The sequence below is a fragment of the Monodon monoceros genome, unplaced genomic scaffold (assembly GCF_005190385.1).
Source record: "Monodon monoceros isolate NGI ecotype Baffin Bay Population unplaced genomic scaffold, NGI_Narwhal_1 Super_Scaffold_13, whole genome shotgun sequence".
NCBI lineage: Eukaryota > Metazoa > Chordata > Mammalia > Artiodactyla > Monodontidae > Monodon > Monodon monoceros.
The window spans coordinates 70,320,217-70,338,602 of record NW_021703769.1 but is presented as its reverse complement, the minus strand read 5'-3'; the positions used below and the strand labels follow the sequence as shown (position 1 = coordinate 70,338,602).

Here is an 18,386-nt window from a genome sequence, read left to right as displayed (position 1 = left end):
ACTGACTTTGGACATGACTGAATCCAGAGCTTCAAAGGAAGTCATCAGTCGCTGGACCTCTGCTTCCCTTTGCTTTGGCTCCAGATTTTCAGGAAGGTTCACCTTATGCACAGGGCCCTGGCAGCTCAAGCCTTACAACCTGCCAACAACCTCAACAGCAAGAATTCCAGCAGTCCTGAAGTGACTTCATTGGTTTGATCTGTAGCCAGAGGCCTGGGGTGCTCTGATTGGTCAGGTTTAGACCCTGTACCCACCGCTTGAAGGCTGAAAGAGTCGGCCCGTGGACTAAGTGGCTGTTTCCAGAAAGGGGAAGAAAGACATAAACAACAGCTGTTCCCAAGACCTTTCATTTTGTGCTTCACATTCTTCTTAAGGCCAGTTATTCAGATCTTCCTCCCAACTAAGCTTTAGGTTATCAGACAACTAAAAAGCAGGGTGGTCAGGGACTTCCCTGGCGGTCCTGTGATCAAGACTCCCTGCTTCCACTGCAGGGGGCATGGGTTTGATCCCTGTTTGGGGAACTAAGATCCCACATGCCACACAGCGTGGCCTAAGTAGTCAGAGGGGCCCACTGGTCAGGCTGGAGAAAGCAGCCACACTCTTTTTGAATCAAGCCTGGTGGCAGACTGGATGGCAGGGTCAGGAGGCTGGGATTTTCTTTGGAGAATCGGGGGGAAATTAAAGGGAACCAGATCAGGGGGACAGTGGCTCCTCCTCAGCTTCCTGGACCAAAGTACAGGGGGTGAGAGTGGGGGACCAGTTTTGATGAGGTGATTCAAACACTCCTTTATTGAGTCTTTAAAAATAAATCCCTGTAAACACTTTAAACTGGGAATGTGAAGCTGAGAAGTAGAATCCCAATAACTTGTGTCCCTGGGAGCTGTGAGTCTTCTCCGAAGAAAGCTGCTTCTGCTCTGCAGGCAGAGTTGGGGGTGGGTATGCTGTGCGTGCTTTCTACAAGTGGAAAGTCCCTCCTGGGGACGGGGGCTCAGTTGCTCTCGCCACCACTGCTGATGATGCCACGCATGTGTGACCAGTCTGGGGGTGGGGGGCGGGGCCGCTCTTCCTCTGAGTCCAGGGTCCTGCAGTATAGCTCCCCTGGTGGGGCTGCTGCTCCTGCAGGGTTCCAGGCTGTGCGTCTGCGTGGCCGGCCTAGAGGGGATGAGAAAGCAGGAGATGAGTTGTCTGAGAAAGTCCATGCCCCATCTGCTCCTGGACAGTGGAAGGAAGCCCCTCACCTGAACCACTGATGATGTTGGTAATGTCCAAGGAGGCTACCTCAGCTGCCTCTTCCCGCTGCTCCTTCAGGGCCCGACACTTCTCTAAGGAAGGGTTACCTGGGGCAGAAGAAGCTCGTGATCCTCTCCTCCCCAGCAGCCAAGGCCTTCTCCTGCAGCCCCCAGGGCACGCCCAGCCTCACCCTTCATGCCCAGGGCTTCCAGTTCTGCCCGGAGAACACTCAGGCGTTCCTTGTGTGAACGGCAGGAGCCCAGCAGCTTCTTGTAGTTTCGATGAGCCCCACAGGCCCGAATGTAGCGCTTTAGCCTCATCACAGATGGGTGGTCCTCACCACGGCGACCAGAGCCAGCCTGGCAAGGGAAGATAGCAGCTGAAGGCCAAGCCTTTGGGGCTTGAGTCAGGGTCTCCCTCTTCCTTGATGGTAGCCTCCCACCCCATCTTCAGCCCTCACCTTCCTGCCTTTATGTTCTGGACTGCCATCTGTGGAAGAGGAGGAGGAGCTTCGTGTCCTGCCTTTCTTGGAGCTCTTCTTGGAAGAGCGGTTCTTCCTCTCCTTCTTGGGGGTCCCCTCTGCCTCGCTGTCACTCACCTCCTTCTCCGAGTCACTTGCCTCACCATTGATACTGCCCACGTTGGCTCTCTTTCCAGTAGTTGGCGTCATCTTCCTCCAGCTGTCTTCCCCATCCTCCTCACTGCTTCCACTCTGCCTTTTCCTACCCTTCCACTGGGTCTTGTCTTTGCTCTTCCTCTGCACTAGGGGCTCTTCATCTTCCCCACTACTATTCCCACTGCCTGCTGCTGATCTTTCCTTCTGTTCCTCTCTGTCCCCCGGGGATCCCAGCAGTCTTGCTGCCCTGCTTTTCTGCTTACAGCTCCTCTCCTCCAAAGAGGAGGACCTTTGACCTCCACTGCTCTGGGCTGTGAGTTTCCAATCCTCTTCTAACTCTCTGTTCTCTTTCTTCTTGGCTAGGGTCTCCTCCTCCTCACTCTCCTTTTCACTTTCCTGGTGGCTTTTAGCTCCTTTCTTTCCCTTTGCCTTCTTTCCTGGCCCCTGGGCACGTTCCTCACTGTCTTCACTCTCCTCCCTGGCCTGTTTCCTATTGGCTGAGGCCTTGCCTGGTGCCTGCTTGTTCTTTGTCCCAGGCTGCTTCCTAGTCCTGCCCTTGGACTCCTTTTCCTCCTCCTCCTCCTCTTCCTTTTTCTCATCTTCCTCTTCCTCACTGCTTTCTTCTTTCCAGACCTTACTCTTTCTGGCAGAGCCCTCTTCCTCCTCCTCACTGCTTCCCTTCACCTCCTCCTTCTCTAATCCCATCTTTGCAGTCAGGTCCCTCTGCTGTTCTTCCTCGTCACTGCTCTCAATTGCTTTCTTTGAGGCTCGCTTTGGATTCTCATCCTCGGCTGGACTGACTTCTGCTGCCATCCCATTCTTTGCTGGGAGGCCGAAGCAGTCTGGACTGGAGGCTGCAGAGCTGGGCTCTGGAATGTGGAGAGAAGAGGAGGTTGGGACAGGTTCCTCCTGTCCCTTCTCCCTCCACTTGGGATTGGTTGCCTTGAATCCTGCTCTGATGGAGGGAAGGGCAGTAGGAAACAGCTCTCAGTCCACCCTGTTCCTGGCTCCTGACTCACGGGCCACGCGCCCTCACCTGAGGCCTTGGAACATAACACACGCACAATAAATACCTTTAGCATGAACCAACTATGCACAAGGCACTAACCTGACTCCGAATTGAAACGGAACCTTTTTCTCGCTGGGTCACGGCAGGGGATGGGAGACCTCTTGGCCTTCTTGGCAACGTCGAGCCTCTTTTCCCTGCCACCCGCTTCATCCACCTGTGTGTGCATCAAGAGAGCATCACGTGTATCAAGGTTGTGTTCTGCCCCACCGCTCTCAGGCCCCTCCTCCACGGCCACAACCCCCGCCTGCGGTGGCCCAGGCTCGGGCCCACACCTGCATCTTCAGCAGCTCCTCCTCCACTAGCCGCTTCAGCGCCTGCTTCTCCTCGGGCTCCAGGTGGTCGCGGCCCGCGTGAGCCAAGAACCTCCGCCGCACGATGGAGTGCGTAAGCGTGCTGCGGAAACACGTGTCACGACGGAGTCCCTGTCCCGCCCCTACCCTTTACAACCCCGCCTCCAACCTCCGGTGCACCTGAGGTCCGGGCGGCCTTGGAAGAACCTACGGGTGAACTCCTGCATCTCATTCTCCCGAGCCATTTTGCTCCACCTGATATCGGCGGCTCCCGCCGTTTTTCTTCTCGGCCCCCGTCCGCGCGTTTGACAGGAGCTTGCGCACGCGCAGTATCGTGGCGCCGTGAGGTGGAGGACCGTTGAGTATCCGTCACGGGCCGCTTGGACCCAGAACTTTGCGAGACAAAACTTGCCTTCCGCGGGCAGTTGGAGAGTCTCGCGGTTCCTTGCTTTTCTTAGAACGAATCTCTTCTGAAGGAGAATTCTCGTTAGAAACCGATTGGGAGCCGGCTACACCTTTGGATGTAACAATCAACCCGCGACGCTGCCTCTGTTCGTGGTCACGGGCAGCAACTAGGCATCTGTGATTTTGAAAGACAGAAGGAAAAGGGCGTCCTCGCCAGGAGACTAGGAATCCGAGGAGGAATGCCTTCTCGTGGCTTCAAATCGCTAAGCACATTTCGAATCAGTAAGGGTGCCCTCCAGCGTCCGCCATCTTTGTGACATCATCGCGTCGCCGCGGCGCCATTTTTAGCGTATCCCCTGGAAGCAACGTTCCTTTCCCGGTATTCCCCAGGAGGGCAGCCGGTGTGGTTACGATTCCTGGGCGCGGGGCACGGCGGGAGTTGTAGTCCCAGCGGATACAGCCCTGCCGACTCTCCGGAAGTGGAGGTGGGAGAGGCTGGGCTGAGCCGGCTCGGGGTAGCCCGGCTCCCGGCCAGTGCTGGGGCGCTTCTCCCGGGGCGGGTCATGAACGGGCCGGCGGACGGCGAAGTGGACTACAAGAAGAAATACCGGAACCTGAAGCGGAAGCTCAAATTCCTCATCTACGTGAGTGCTGGGGTGGTGAGGCGGTAGGGGGTGAGGCCTGGTGCTCGTAAGACTTAAGTTTACCTGTGTGTGAAGAGAGTAGGGTGAGCTGTGGCCGGCGTCCGGGCTCCATTTACGGACGGCCGTTGGCTCAGCTCCCACCTTGCCGGTAATACAGGAACACGAGTGCTTCCAGGAGGAACTGAGGAAGGCGCAGAGGAAATTGCTGAAGGTGTCCCGGGACAAGAGGTGAGACACGTTGAGGGGAGGAGGGAGGCCAGCGGGTGATATGGCTCCTATGGATCTGCATTCGGATCCCATCCTGGAATGGGCCACAAATGCATGATAACTGCCTCGGGGCTGTTGTGAGGCTCCAACAGGCCAGCTGGAAGGGACGAGGGCCCAGGAGAACATTGCAGAGATGGGAGTAAACACTCTTGTTCTCTCCGCCCGTTCCCTCAGTTTCCTCCTAGACCGACTTCTGCAGTACGAGAACGTGGATGAAGACTCTTCTGGTGAGCAAGGTCATGAAAAATTGGTGGAGGACATGCTCCTGACACTCCAGCAAGCTTCCTGGGCCCTCCCTTTAGGCCGCGGAGGCCAATACAGCCTCCAATGGTTCTTAAGCCTAGTCACTTGTCGTCCTCCTCACTATTCTTTCACTCAAGTATAACTGAGTATCTGCTGTATTTCAGGCAGTGGGCTTTGCACAGAGGATACAGTGGTAACCAAGATGGGTAAAGCCTCTTGGAATTTGTATTCTCGTTGGGGGTAGTAAGTAAGCAAAGAAATAAACTAGAATTTTAGATTTGAGGAAGAAAATCAGGGTTACGTGGTAGGGATTGGAGTAGAACGGGAGTTGATAAACTTTCTCTGTAAAGGGCCAAGTAATAAGTATTTTAGGCTTTGCAGAACGTACAATTTCTGTTGCGCCTATACAGCTCTGCCTTTGTAGTGCAGAAACAGCAATAGGTGAGTTGTGAATAAGTGAGTATGGCTGTGTTTCAATAAAACTTTATTTATGAATACTGAAATTTGAATATCATAAAACTTTCACGTCATGAAATATTTTTCTTTGGAGTTTCTTTTCCCCCAACGATTTTAAAATGTAAAAGCCGTTCTTAGTTACAGACCATACAAAAGTAGATGGCAGGCAACATCTTAATAAAGAATTCAAGAAAGGCTTTTTTCAGGAAGTAATGTTGGAGCTGGGACCTAGATAAGAAGAAGATGTGAAGATGAGTGAGAGATTTCCCACAGAGGGAGTCACAGATGCAGATTCCCTGAGGTAAAAACGTACCAGGTTTTTTGAGGAGAAGGGATGAAGCACATAAAGCACTGTTCTCAAACTTTTTTTGAGCACCATTTACAACCAATAATAGATTTTACATCGTGACCAACCCCCACGTACTTACTTGCTTATAAAACAAAATTTAGTGAAATAACGTTGAGAGCCCTATATGCAGTTTGTTCTGATACTTTTTAGACTGCTTTTTTTTTTTTCCATTTAGTGCTCGTTGTAAATCAATAAGTTGAATTTGTGACCCACTATTGGGTTGATACCCACAATTTGAAAAAGTCCTAAGATGGGCCTTTGTGGCCCAGTTTTTCTCATAAGCCATGTCACCTGCAATCACCTCTCTCCATGGTGTCTAGAGCAAGGGTCAGCAAACAGCTAGCCAGATTGCTTGTTTTTGTTTTATTTACTTATTTATTTTTGGCTGCGTTGGGTGTTCGTTGCTGCGCGCAGGTTTTCTCTAGTTGCGGCGAGCGGGGGTTACTCTTCGTTGCGGTGCGCAGGCTTATTGCGGTGGCTTCTCTTGTTGCGGAGCACGGGCTCTAGGCGCGCGGGCTTCAGTAGTCGCAGCTCACGGGCTCTAGAGCGCGGGCTCAGTAGTTGTGGCACACGGGCTTAGATGCTCCACGGCATGTGGGTTCTTCCTGGACCTGGGATCGAACCCATGCCCGCTGCATTGGCCAGCGGATTCTTAACCACTGCCCCACCAGAAAAGTCCCCAGATTGCTTGTTTTTGTAAATAATGTTTTATTAGAACATTGAACACTTATTTATTTACATATTATAGGAAGACAGTGGATGAGGTCAAAGAAGTAGGTAGGAGCCAACTCATGTAGATCATGGCAAAATATTTGGCTTTCATTCTAGCTTCTCATTGCCTTCGTGTTCCTTCCTGGAGGTCTTTCAGTTAACTTGCTTTTGGAGGGGGACTTCAGGATAGGAGGCGTGAGGGAACCCAGCCTGTTTATGATCAGAGTGGGATATAGCTGAGAAACAAGAGCCAGAGACATAAGCCACCACTTATCTCCTGGAGAAGCCCACAGTGTGGTGAGGGAGACACCCATATATGACAGTGTCCTAGCAGAGTGAGGAGAGCCGTGACCAGTGAGAGTAAAGGGTTCTGGAAGAGTCAGCCATCAACTGGGCCTGAGGGATTCTGGGAGACTTTTCAGAGAGGTGGCATTTAATCTACTTCTTTCTTTCTTTTTTTTTTTTTTTTTTTTTTTTTGCGGTACGCGGGCCTCTCACCGCTGTGGCCTCTCCTGTTGCGGAGCACAGGCTCTGGATGCGCAGGCTCAGTGTCCATGGTTCACGGGCCCAGCTGCTCCGCAGCATGTGGGATCTTCCCGGACCGGGGCACGAACCCGCATCCCCTGCAGTGGCAGGCGGACTCCCAACCACTGCGCCACCAGGGAAGCCCTAATCTGCTTCTTAAAGGATCTGTCTGAGCAGAGAAATCGGGAATAACGTATTTTACGTGTAAATGGTTATCTGTTAAGTGAATGATGGGCCTTCTAGGTAGAGGCACAAATCTGGGAAATGAATTTTGGTTTTGAGAAAATAGGTTGGTGTGATGTGAAGAATACAGTTTGGTTGGGAGACCAGAAGGGTGGGTTGGGGCTATATTAAGAAGCACTTCAAATGCTTCCAGGCATTGGGAAGGATGTGATCAGTTTTGCGTTTTATGTTGTTCTGTCCTTGGGGAGGACAGTGGGTGGCAGGAGAGGTGAGATTGCTTAGCAGGTGATTTTGACATGGTGCTGACCTGACCTCGTGACAGTTGGAATGGGGAACAGTGAGTGAAGGTAGGAGAGATTTGAGGGGCAAATTACCAGGACCCTGCATATGTGGAGTGGGGCAGAGGTAAGCTCTGGACAGCTTAGGCAAATAAGGAGAGAATAGCATAAAATGGTCAGGAGTCAGAGGCCTGGGCTCAAGTCCCAGTCCAACACCTTCCTTTCTGAGCCTCTGTGACTGCATCTGAAAAGCGGAGGTGACGTCTTCCCTTTCCTCCTTGGATAGTTCTGAAGACAAGGAGAGGCAGTGAATGTCAAGCACCTGTTCAGAGCCTGGCACGTAGAAAATGCTTGACAGTATGTTACCAGGGAGGAGTCCAGGCAGGAATTAGGTCGTAAAGGACATTTTAAGGAAGCTGTGGGCCTCCCCAGAATACACCTGTGTGCCCTTCAGATTCCCCAGAACCCTTCCGTAGAGTTGAGATTACGCCCCTCTGGGGTAGACGGGGACTCCCACCCACTACTTACCAGCCCTCTCCTCACAGACTCAGATGCCACTGCATCTTCAGATAACAGCGAGACAGAGGGGACATCCAAGTTGTCGGACACGCCAGCCCCTAAGAGGTGAGAAGAAGCCATCATTCTTCCCGGGAGGGTGGGGGGTGGGGGTTGGAGAGGGTACCTGGGCTGCCTCTTGCCTCTGACCCCCTCCCCTGTCCTTTCTCCAGGAAGAGAAGCCCTCCGCTGGGGGGTGCCCCCTCCCCCACCAGCCTCTCCCTGCCTCCTTCAACAGGGTTTCCCCTTCAGGCCTCTGGGGCCCCCTCCCCATACCTGAGCTCGGTGAGTTGGGGTCAGGGGTGGGAAATGGTCAGATGCCTGGGAATAAGGTGGGCATCATTTGGGCAGAGGGTCCAGGCCTCAGGGTGAAGCCAGCCCAGCACCAAGAACATCTGTCTGGGTGTGGCCAGCAAGCGTGCCTCGGAGGGGTGTGAGTCGGGGCTGCCTACTTCTCTCTGGTGTAGGAATGGGGGACAGACGTGACTGAGGAGAGGAGACCCCAGGACACAGTCCTGCTGCTGTCCCCTCCCGTCTGTTCTCAGGAGCCACACTCATCACCATCTCTTGTTTTTCCATTCTTCCTCCTGTTTGCATTTCTTCCTTCTACCCCCACCCCATCCACTCCATTTCCCATCTCCATCCCCTCACTCCCGCCTGCAGCTGGCTTCCCCCACCTACCCCCCATTCCCTTCTGACTACCTGGCCCTGCAGCTGCCCGAGCCCAGCCCCCTGAGGCCCAAGCGGGAGAAACGGCCCCGCCTGCCCCGGAAACTCAAGGTACCCTGTTTGGGGGACGTTAGGGAGGGGCCAGAACGGCAGGACAGCCACCTGAGGGAGGCTCAGGACGGCTGGGGGCCTGTCCGAGAACGTTGAAGGGCTGATTTGGGGCTGCTGCTGGGGACCCAGCCCAGGGTTAGGCGCTGAGGGGCGGGTCCCAGAAGTCCTGGCTCCCAGGCTCCCTGTGAGACCAGTCAGGGCAAGCCCAGACTCGGGGAGCTCAGAGTGAAGGTGGCTGGGGGCCAGGCTCATTTTCACAAGTGTTCTGTATTGCCAGGCAGCCCCCAAGGAGGGGCAGAGTTGTGGGATCTAGAATCAAGTCAAGGTTGCACCACTTAGAAACCATGTGGCCGTGACGCTCTAGGTCCCAGGTTGTGCGTCTGTAAAGTGAGTGATCAACCACGTGTAAAATCAGCAAGTGGTGTGGAGCGCCTGCTGTGTGCCAGGCACTGTGCCAGGTGCTGCACGCACAATAGCGAAGGAAGCAGCAGCCCCTGCTTTCATGGAGCCCATGTTCTCGGAGGGTAGGCAGGAAACAAGCAGGATAAATAGGTACCGACGTGGAAAGACAGATGCAGATAAAGGGCGTGGGGACACCAGAGTACGCGGGGCTGATGTTTACAGGGGGCGGCCAGAGACTTGAATGAGCAGAGCCCTGGCTCTCTGCAGTGCTTCATTCGGGAAGAACCAGCACAGGGGCCCTGGGGGTGGGCACGTGTTCAGCTTCTTCAAGGGCCAGGAAGGAGGCCGGTGTGGTCGGAGGACAGGGAGAGGGAGAGTGACCAGAGAGCAGGTCAGAACAGCACCTGAGGGGCAAGGCTGTGGAGGGCCTCGGAGGTGTTGGGAAGTTTTTGGCTGGTACTGTGAGTGAAACGGGAGCCACTGGAGAAGGTGGGGCAGAGGGGCGTCTGATCTGATTGACGTGTTAAGAAAATTGCTTGACACTGCAGTGAATAGGCTGGTGGGTGGGGGGTCAGGATGGAAGTGGGGATATCAGTGAGGAGGCTCCTGCGGTCAACCAGGCAGCAGGGGGAAGGGTGAAAAGTGGGTGATGGGTCTCTTTCAAAGAATGAGCCCCAGGAAGAGCCGTGTGGGCTGTGAGAGAGAGGGGCGTTGAGGGTGACTCCAGGGGTTTGGGCCTGAGCAGCCAAAGAAGGGGCCCTTTTCTGAGTCGGGGAGGACTCTGGGAGGAGCAGGTTTGGGAAGGAAGGTGAGTTTGGCTTTGGATGTCTTGAGATGCTGTCTGGAAATGTCAACGAGACAACTGGGTAACTGGGTAACGTGAGCCTGGCCCGCACGGGGGCCGTATTTGGAAGTCACGGGCAGGCAGGTGGATGGCGCGGAGAAGAGGTCTCTGCACCCTGAGCCCTGGGAGCGATGAGGACACGGAAGGCACAGTGCCCTTCCAGCTGAGTCAAAGCGAGATGAGGACCGGGCTGGCAGCTCTCAAGTTGGGTGGACTGGAGACTGGAGACTCTGGAGCCAGAGGTGGAACGGGAGCCCTGCTTGTGGTGGTTAGGAGTGTGGGTTCTGGAGTTCTAACCCCAGCTCTGCCACTTCCTCCCGTGTGACCTTGGCCCTTGAGCCTGGAAGATGAGTAGATAATGGGTGACGATACTGCTCAGCTCCTGCTTCACGCTACTTGGCAGGGGTTCTGCTTCCTGGGCTGGGCGGACTGGTGGAGAAGGCACGGGCCGGAGAAACCTGGAGCAGAGCGTGGAGGCGTGGCGTGGTGTGCGCTTGGCAGTTCAGGGCTCTGAAGTGCTGGCTCCTGACCCAGAGGCGTGTCAGTGAGCTACGTTCGGGGGCAGGCAGGGGAAAAGGGCCCAAACCAATGGCGGTGCATGGGGGAGGGGAAAAATCAGGGACGGCCTCAAAGAACAGGTGACACTTGAGCCCAGGGTGAGATTTGGATATTCAGGCTGAGGCGGTTGTGGAAGGAAGGCGGGGACGTGGCAAAAGTGGTGTTTGGGCTGGAGCCGGAGGGGTGAGAGCGAACAGCGTAGGAAGGATAGGGTGGGTCAGGTCATAGAAGGCTGGGTGTCCTATGAGGAGAGTGGGGGTCCCTGAAGTTTCTGGGTGTGGTGGTGTGAGGAGAGGGGAGGGGACGCTGTGAAGACTGAAGCAGGTCAGTCAGGAGCCTGGGCCTCACCCGTTTTAGCTGGGTTTCCTCCACGCACTCGCCGTGCGACTTGGGCGCGTCATTTAACTCTCAGAGCCTCCGCTTGCTCCTCTGTTCGGTGGGGTCGTTGTGAGGATAAAATGAGTTAAGAGAGAGAAAACACTTAGCCCAGTGCCTTGTCCCTAGTATGCCACAGATAAGCATTCACTACCTTGGGTCACGCTGAGGAGGCCATGAAGTCAGTCCAAGCAGGGGTAGGACATGGGGCCTCGGGTAGGTAATCAAGAGGTGGTGGCCAGAGGAGGGGGACAGTCATGCCACCGGCCTTTTCAGTCGTGCGTGTGCATCTGCTCCCGTGTGTGCACATGAGTGCCTGGTACTGGGTGCAAGGGTGCTGTTCAGAGCTGGGCTTCCTGTCTGTCATCCATCCTGGCAGACCCCAGTCGCCCGAGGTACAAACCCACTCTGGCTCTCCATGCCACCCTAGGGACAGCGGCGATGAGGGGGCCGCCTTGAGAAGCAGAGAGTAGGCCACAGGGGCCCGAATGTGTTAAGGCAATCAGAAGGGCCACTGTGAAGACTACTGCCATCCCCGCACCCCGGGGCCAGACTGGACACTGCCTGGTGGGGACCTGGCAGGCCTGTGCCTTCAAACCTCCATTTCCAAGCCTCCGTTTCCTCCTCTGGCTGATGACCTCTCCTCCCTTCCAGGGTGGTCGGAATAGTGAGAGATCATTAATGGAAGTCACCTGGCACATAGTAGGTGCTCAGTTTGTGCCTACAGGCAAAGCAGGAGGCCCACAGATCTCTGGGAAGGATTCAGAAGGACCTGGCAGGGGTGGGGCTGGAGGGTTGGGCAGGACAGAGGCCACTTCCCAGCCTCAGAGCACAAAGCAGGACCTTTGACAAATAGAAAAGGACAGTCCAGGTGGAAGGACTGGCCTGTTCTCAGGCACTGCCTATCCTGAGGGCAGCGAGGAGCCGGAGGCCCCCGAGTACAGGAGTGACGCGCTCAGGTCTGTGTTCTAGAGAGCTTACTCTGGCTGCAGTGCGGAGGAGGAGCTGGATCTGGGAGAGGCTGAAGGCAGGGAGTCCAGGTGAGCTGAGAGGAGGGCCTGGCCTAGGCCGGTGGCTCTGGGGATCCCAAAGAGGGGCCCCTCCCAGACACAAGAGGTAGAAGCCTCACACGGCCGGGGGTGAAGACCTTTGACACCCTCCACCAAACCAGTGAGCCCCTCAGGAGGAGGAGGGAGAGGAGGCCAGTGTGGCAGGTGGTACTGGAGGTGCCCAGAGGCGGGCAGGCAGGCACTCCAGGCTGGCTCTGGCTCTGGCTGCTATCCCAGGGGCAGCCACAGTGCCTGACTGGCAAGGGCAGGGCCCGGCCTTTCCCTCCTGGTTTCCCATGAGACTCCCTCCACCACCACCCTCATCAGCACTCCCATCACCAAGCCTCACCCCCACGCACTTGCTGGTGTGAGACTGCAGGGCTGAGGTGGGGCAGGCTCCCTGATTCCAGCCGTGGCTGGCCTGGCTGTGTCCACTACCCCTTGAATGAGAGCCTTTGCCCCCTTCCCCATCCCCTGGAACTGTCTTAAGGGGCAGTGCCGGCCTCCTGGAGGTCCCAGTGCCTCCCTGATAGGCCCTCCCTGTGTTTCTCCCCACTGCTGCAGATGGCGGTAGGACCCCCCGACTGCCCCGTGGGAGGGCCGCTGACCTTCCCAGGCCGGGGTTCTGGGGCCGGCGTGGGGGCAGCCCTGGCCCCACTGCCCCCACCCAAGATGCCTCCCCCTACGATCCTGAGCGCCGTCCCTCGGCAGATGTTCAGCGATGCAGGCAGCGGGGACGACGCCCTGGACGGGGATGATGACCTGGTGATCGACATCCCGGAGTGAACCCCTCTGCCTGACCCCCTGCCCAGCGCCCTCTGTGTCAGCACACATGAGCCCCCAGCTTCCGCAGAGACGTTTATTGACGCCCGGTTGCCATGCTGTGGCCACTGACACAATCAGAAAAGGCGTAAACATGCATGAATGTCCCCCAGAAGGTGGGCCCTCTCCAGGGAGGGCAGGGGCCCTGCCTTCACATCCCAGCCCAATCCAGGAGACAGTTATTTAAATGAGTGGGCCAGGAGCATCTGCCACCTCTCAGAGAGGCAGAGACCCTGCAGTGGCCCCCCCACTTAAAAGGGCAGCTGTACAGGGCTCGGTGGTGGTGGTTTTTTTAATGAAGATTCTGCATTAAAGGAGTGCCTCTTTTTGTGTGTGTCATTTTCATTTTTGGAAACCTCCTCCTCCAAACCCCCCCTAATCCGACCTCCTCCCTGGAGGGGAGGGGGCCGGGCAGCCTGGAGAGGCAGGAGAGAGGAGCAGCAGCCGGGTCCTTGGGACAGGGGCACTGTGGGATCCCCCCTGCAGGTGTGCTCTGGATGGGTGGTTTGCATATTTGTCTGTTGTAGCGAGTCAGGCAGGAGGAAGGTTGCATATGTGAATATAGATCTCCACAGTCCCTCACAAGAAGACAGACCCACGGTCACGGAGACACGAAACAAGACAAGTAGTGCGGGGTGGGGCCTCCACCCCGTGTAAACGTGCAACACACTCGTGCGAAGGCTGCCTACTGGGCCCAGCCCTGAGGGCCCTGTGCTGGGCGGCTGCTGTCCTGCTCAGGCTGAGGGCAGGGCTCCGGCTGCCGGGGGCAACTGGCTGGTCAAGGTGTGCCAGCGCTCCAGAGCTGCGTCCGGCTGCTGCAGACAGTCGCTCCAGTGCTTCCGGGCCTCTCTCCGGGCTCCTGGCCCCAGGGCCACGCCACCTGGGAGCAGTAGAGGCAGGCAAGATCAGGGCCGGGCTCACTGCCGGGCTGCCCTCCATCAGCACCACCCAGCAGGCTCCTCCCTCACCGATGAAGTCGTTGGATTTGCCAATGTCATAGTCCCAGACTGTGACTTCCAGAGTCTTGCTGGCCAGAGTGGAGAGCTCCATCTCGTAGAAGAACTCCTGGGACAGGGCAAGCGACACCTTCCATGAGGCGCTGCCCCCACTCCCAGCCCCAGCCCGGCTCGATTTCTGGCCTCTGACCCATTTACCTCATTAAATTCCGGGTTTAGAGTCTTCTTCTTCACACATGTTTTGTGCTTGGATTTCTTATCCACGTCTGGCCTCAGGTACCTGCCGAGGGGGAGGAGGGACAGGGGTGGGGCAGCAGGTCAGTCAGGGACAGACCAGGCCCAGAAGAGGACAGGGCTGGTGGCAAGTCCCTGGGGAGGGGAGGGTGGGCCTCGGGGCAGGGCGAGGGCTCACGTCTTGACGTAGGGGTCAGAGTAGCCGTTGACGTCCATGGCAGCCAGGTGGGCGCAGCGCACGATGCCCACCAGCAGCCCACGGCGCCGAGAACTATAGCTGAGGCTCAGCAGGATGCGCCCGCGCTCTTCCAGCAGCCCAGGCCCCTGCTCCACCTGCTCCAGCTGCCAGCAGACGCGGGCGTCAGCCGGCACCCTCACCACCTCCCACCCAGATGTGGTCCCTGTGGGTGGCTCACCTCCTTCAGGTAACAGGAGATGCCCCTCAGCGCCACAGACATGGAAGACGGTGAAGCCAGCTGAGGGGGCAAAGAGAAAGTTCTGGAAACCTGATCTCCCCAGGGCCCCCTTCCCGTGGTACCCCGCAGCCTGGCACAGACCGGGACCTGGCGCTCAAGGCAGATGTTAAAATGCTTCTTCTGTGAAGGCTTGAGGCGGCGGAGGGGTACACGGATCTCCCCGATGAACTCGTTGTGGCTCAGCTTGTCTTCATCACAGACGGAGATCCTGGTAGGGAACTGCAGGGTCAAGGCCCCCTGGGGTACTTGAGCCCCACTCCAGTTTGGGAGAAAGGTCCTCCGACTGAACGCTGAACACTCGAGGCTGGTCCCAGCTCTGCCCTAAATACTCTACACCTCACTTGTAAAATGGGCTGTCTCAGGGCTGTGTGGGGAGCACCAGGCCTGGAGCTGGAGGAGGATGTTTTGATTTGCCCTGTTCCTCTGCGCCTCCCTTTCCAGCTGCCCAGGCTGTCCCCGGCCCATCAGGACCTGCTCGGCTCCTTGAGGAAGCCCTCACAAATCTTGGGAACGCGACCACATACATACACACACACACACACACACACACACACACACACACACACAGCCTCCATTCAGGGCCTGGGGACAGGATCCAACTGAACATGCACAGGGTGTGCACTGGTGGATGTGGGTCACGGGTCCAGGATGTAAGAGCTAGAAGGGCCTGAAGGAGCCTTGAGCAGTTGGACCAGGAGTGCATACCTCCCCCTAGAGCCCCTGTCCTTTCCTGTGTGGAGCAGGGAGCCAGCCTGGGAGAGGCTCATGAACCCAGCAAGTAAGAGATTATTGCTTTTACTTCCATCCGTCTCGGTCTGCAGCCCCTTTCCCTGCCTTCTGCTGTGACACTCTCAAGCAGCTGTGTCATGCAGAGGTGTTCAATTCCCAGCTCCGCCACCTAGCAACCACATGACCTTGAGCAAGTCACTTAACCTCCCTAAGCCTCATTCCCATTTCTGTCGCTTGAGACTTCACTCCTTAGAGATGTTAGGGAGACAAGGGCAGCAGAATGGGCAGACCTCTGCTGCATAGGTCTGACTTAAGTCAGGGGCTCTGAGAAGGGGTCTCAGTGAGCAGGGAAAGATTGCAGGAGGAGGCAGAGCCTCAAATGATGAGTGGGATTTAGGCCGGCAGAGAGAGGAAGCAGGAAGAGACACGACAGGCAAAGGTCAGGAGATAGGAACCCGACCAGTCGCAAGAGGGCGGTCCTCTGTTGGAGGAGCAGTAGGAGCTATTTGGAGGGCAGGAACCCAGGGGAACATTCTGGCCTGCTCCCGAAGGGGACAGGGAGCCACTGATGGTTCTAGAGCATCCGAGGGCTTAATGGGAGGTGGGTCGACCAACCAAAGAAGGTTCCAATGACAGTTGTCCCCAAGGAGGTGCTGAGCTGGACTCGTTGGTAACCGGGAGGACAGACCCCTCACCTGAGCACCTTGTGGGTGATGTCAGCATCTGTGATTCCGCTGTACGTCAGGTCCTCATTCCACACGGGATTCAGCGTGTTCCTCTGAGTCTTAGTTTTTAGCTTATTGGCCTTAGGTGTGGGGACGAAGGGTTCACAGTACGTGTCCCCCAGACCCACAGAGGCTGGAGGCAGACGAAGGTTGGGGGCAGACCCACAAGCTGGGTCAGGCTGGGGGGTGAGGGTAGGGGGAGGCCGTTACCTTGCAGGCTCCAGGCAGCAGGTGCAGCTTGACGTAGGGGTCGGCCAGGCCATTGAAATCCATGGGCTTGAGGCCCTGGGGAGGAGGAGAGGGAAGAGGGCTGTGAGCTCCCAGCCTGCCCACCCTCCCTCCCTCTCTCTGCAGTGTGGACCCTTGGGGGCGGGAGAGCCAAGATGGGTGCTGGGAGAGGAGCAGGAGTCAGGCCTGGGGAAGGGAAAGGAGGATGGAAACGCACCCCTCTCAGGGTAGGAGGCAAACAGGGCCAGGGCTCTCGGGGGCAGGGAGTACCCACCTTGGCCCTGAGGATACTACAGTGTAGAGTGCAGGAAGCCTGGTCGTAGAGAAGGTCAAACTCCAGCGTGCCCAGGGAGGCTGGAGAAGAGGGAAGAGGTAACCTGAGTCCGTGCGTAAAGACAGGTGTGTGTGAGAGACAGGTGGGCAGGCCTGCTACGTGTGCCAGCTGTGAAGGTTTGTGCGTGTCTGTGCCTGTCAGCCTGCTTGTGTGTGCACGTCTGGGTCCCTGGCTGGGCTGCAACTGGTGCTCTGTGGGTGGTTGAGTGTCTCAGCAGAAATATTGAATATTGAGCCTAGCTGAACCTGTCATCTCCACTCTGACTGCAGCTGTGGTGGCGGTGCCCGCCGCCTCCCCACCCCCAGCAGGGCCCCATCCCCTTCCCACAAGCCTGGAGGCCCCCATTAGCACCCTGGGCCCTTCAAGCCCGCAGACTCACTGGTATCATCCGAGTCATAGCTGTCCACCTCAGCTCCATCCTCGGGCGTGGTGGCCCCAAGGAGGGCTGCAGGGGGTGCCAGGGCCAGGGGGCCCAGATGAGCAGGGGCCTCTCCGAAGCCCCCGCCACCCCCTTCAGGTCCTGGTCCCCGGCGGGGGAAGTAGTCAGAGATCTGGCGGATGGGCCGGATGGGCCCCGGGCACACGTTGATGGCCATGTGCTCCTGGATGTTGATGGTCATGCGGTCGCCCCTGCGGCCCCTCATGCAGCACCCCTGGCTGGGGGAGGGAGGTTCGAGAGAGCTTGAGCCCGGGGCTGACTTCTCAAACCTACCCGTCTGCTGGCTGAGGGCCAGGCGGCACCCGCCAGGGTCTGTGGGCCCTCACTGGCCTCCCTTCCTAGGTGCTGAGGGAGAGGGCAGCCTGTGCCCGCTGACGGGCAGGCAGAAGGCCTGGGCCCTCCAGACCCCAAGCTGTGCTCCACGGGGCTGGGCTGCCAGCCCACTCCCCCCAGATAGGTCCTGGCTCCACCTCAGCCTTGCCCACTTTCCTCTAGATTGTCCCTCTGTCCTCTTCCCAGCGCCAGCCCCTCATTCTGGGCTTCTGTCTGCCCTGGGCCCTGCCTACCCCTGAAGCTGCCCCCTAGGCCCCCTCCTCTGTCTTTCTGAGGCTCTGACTATCCTTCTGCACCAGGCGCCTGTCTGGTCTGGGGGTCACCCACCTCTTAGGTTTTCACTTCCCACTGTCCCTTCGTTCAGCCCCAGATCTGCCCGCCTGCCTGGGCCCCCATCCGCTGCCATCCAAGGTGAGGACCCCTGCCTCAGAAGCCTCCTCCTGAAACTGGCTCTCCAGAGGAGCCAGAAATTACAGCCTCCGGGAAGCTAAACACCCCCAGGGGCACACACAGGCTAACACACACTCACCCTCACCCTCTCGCCCCCGGCAGCCCAGCCCCCTGCACCTGTCTCTGCGCCTCCAACAGGTGCCCAAGCACTGGGGGGCCAGCGGGTGCGAGCTGGGCGGTGGCAGCCGGCGATTCCCAGGGCGGCCGGCGAGAAGAGCGCCGAGTCCGGCAGTCTGAGCCGAGAGGGAGGGAGAGCAGGAGAAAGTGCGGGGAGGAGGGGGTGAGCGAGGTGGAGGCGAGGATGCGGCCGGCGCAGGCGGCGCGGGGCGGGGAGGGGCGGACGGAGGCTGGGGAGGGGGCGGGACTCTCCCGCCGGCGCCCGCCCGGGCACACTTAGGAGCGCACACGGGTGCACACACATTCACGGGCAGGCTGACACACGCATCTTGCACGGACACTCCCGTGCACACGCCTGTGCCCACGTGCGCACACCACAGTCATGCACAAACCCAGACACGCGCTGGCACACTCACCCAGGAGAACTTCGCACACACACGCTCGCAGACACACGGGCTCCCTGCGCCGCCAGGAACCCACGGTGAGAACTGCCCGGTGTTCCCCAACTCCTCCCCGCGCCGCCCCCGCGCCGAGCCGGCGGAGCCTCCCTCCGCCCCTCTCTCCTAGCTTCCCTCCCGGGTCTCCAGGGCAGACCACCGGCCTAGTTGCCATGGCGACGCCGGCTCCTCCTCCCTCCCCGCCCCCTACCTCGCGCGTCCTTATGCCCCTCCTCCGCAGAGAGCGTTTGGAGGAGGGGGGGAGGGTGTCTGGCCC

General features: G+C 57.8%; 3 protein-coding genes across 6 annotated transcripts; 1 reads left to right on the top strand and 2 right to left on the bottom strand.

The window, feature by feature from the left end:
- Window positions 1-35: 35 nt before the first annotated feature.
- On the bottom strand, window positions 36-3,527 carry HIRIP3 (HIRA interacting protein 3). The gene is made up of 7 exons (XM_029219435.1): window positions 3,386-3,527; window positions 3,188-3,308; window positions 2,955-3,069; window positions 1,691-2,715; window positions 1,421-1,589; window positions 1,239-1,337; window positions 36-1,152 (listed from the first exon to the last, which is right to left on the bottom strand). Exons 1-7 carry the CDS (start codon window positions 3,448-3,450, stop codon window positions 989-991), a joined length of 1,758 nt encoding a protein of 585 aa, XP_029075268.1. The 5' UTR covers window positions 3,451-3,527; the 3' UTR covers window positions 36-988.
- Window positions 3,528-4,029: 502 nt separating this feature from the next.
- Window positions 4,030-12,976, top strand: INO80E (INO80 complex subunit E). Of its 2 annotated transcripts, XM_029219444.1 has the most exons (8): window positions 4,030-4,254; window positions 4,412-4,482; window positions 4,696-4,748; window positions 7,812-7,890; window positions 7,995-8,106; window positions 8,485-8,601; window positions 11,753-11,820; window positions 12,394-12,620. In XM_029219444.1, exons 1-8 carry the CDS (start codon window positions 4,174-4,176, stop codon window positions 12,401-12,403), a joined length of 591 nt encoding a protein of 196 aa, XP_029075277.1. In that variant the 5' UTR covers window positions 4,030-4,173; the 3' UTR covers window positions 12,404-12,620. The 2 variants fall into 2 exon arrangements, with proteins under 2 accessions (XP_029075277.1, XP_029075276.1); XM_029219443.1 differs by lacking the exon at window positions 11,753-11,820 and having other exon boundaries at window positions 12,394-12,976.
- Window positions 12,675-17,871, bottom strand: DOC2A (double C2 domain alpha). Of its 3 annotated transcripts, XM_029219439.1 has the most exons (11): window positions 17,673-17,871; window positions 16,713-16,986; window positions 16,274-16,353; window positions 15,982-16,056; window positions 15,742-15,851; window positions 14,399-14,525; window positions 14,258-14,317; window positions 14,020-14,183; window positions 13,806-13,887; window positions 13,620-13,716; window positions 12,675-13,531 (listed from the first exon to the last, which is right to left on the bottom strand). In XM_029219439.1, the coding sequence occupies exons 2-11, from the start codon at window positions 16,975-16,977 to the stop codon at window positions 13,386-13,388; spliced, it is 1,206 nt and encodes a 401-aa protein (XP_029075272.1). In that variant the 5' UTR covers window positions 16,978-16,986; window positions 17,673-17,871; the 3' UTR covers window positions 12,675-13,385. The 3 variants fall into 3 exon arrangements, with proteins under 3 accessions (XP_029075272.1, XP_029075270.1, XP_029075271.1); XM_029219438.1 differs by lacking the exon at window positions 17,673-17,871 and having other exon boundaries at window positions 13,386-13,531; window positions 14,258-14,525; window positions 16,713-16,977; XM_029219437.1 differs by lacking the exon at window positions 17,673-17,871 and having other exon boundaries at window positions 13,102-13,716; window positions 14,258-14,525; window positions 16,713-16,977.
- Window positions 17,872-18,386: the final 515 nt, after the last annotated feature.

Excerpts from the sequence above, each read along its gene's own strand:
- HIRIP3 (XM_029219435.1), bottom strand. The coding sequence starts at position 3,450 with ATGGCTCGGGAGAATGAGATGCAGGAGTTCACCCGTAGGTTCTTCCAA. Across the intron at positions 3,070-3,187 it reads AGGAGCTGCTGAAGATGCAG|GTGGATGAAGCGGGTGGCAG; the intron begins GTGTGGGCCCGA and ends ATGCACACACAG. Across the intron at positions 1,338-1,420 it reads GGAAGCCCTGGGCATGAAGG|GTAACCCTTCCTTAGAGAAG; the intron begins GTGAGGCTGGGC and ends CTTCTGCCCCAG.
- INO80E (XM_029219443.1), top strand. The coding sequence starts at position 4,174 with ATGAACGGGCCGGCGGACGGCGAAGTGGACTACAAGAAGAAATACCGG. Across the intron at positions 4,749-7,811 it reads CGTGGATGAAGACTCTTCTG|ACTCAGATGCCACTGCATCT; the intron begins GTGAGCAAGGTC and ends CTCTCCTCACAG. Across the intron at positions 7,891-7,994 it reads GACACGCCAGCCCCTAAGAG|GAAGAGAAGCCCTCCGCTGG; the intron begins GTGAGAAGAAGC and ends TCCTTTCTCCAG.
- DOC2A (XM_029219437.1), bottom strand. The coding sequence starts at position 16,977 with ATGAGGGGCCGCAGGGGCGACCGCATGACCATCAACATCCAGGAGCAC. Across the intron at positions 16,354-16,712 it reads CTATGACTCGGATGATACCA|CCTCCCTGGGCACGCTGGAG; the intron begins GTGAGTCTGCGG and ends CCTCTTCTCCAG. Across the intron at positions 14,526-15,741 it reads ATCACCCACAAGGTGCTCAG|GATCTCCGTCTGTGATGAAG; the intron begins GTGAGGGGTCTG and ends GTTCCCTACCAG.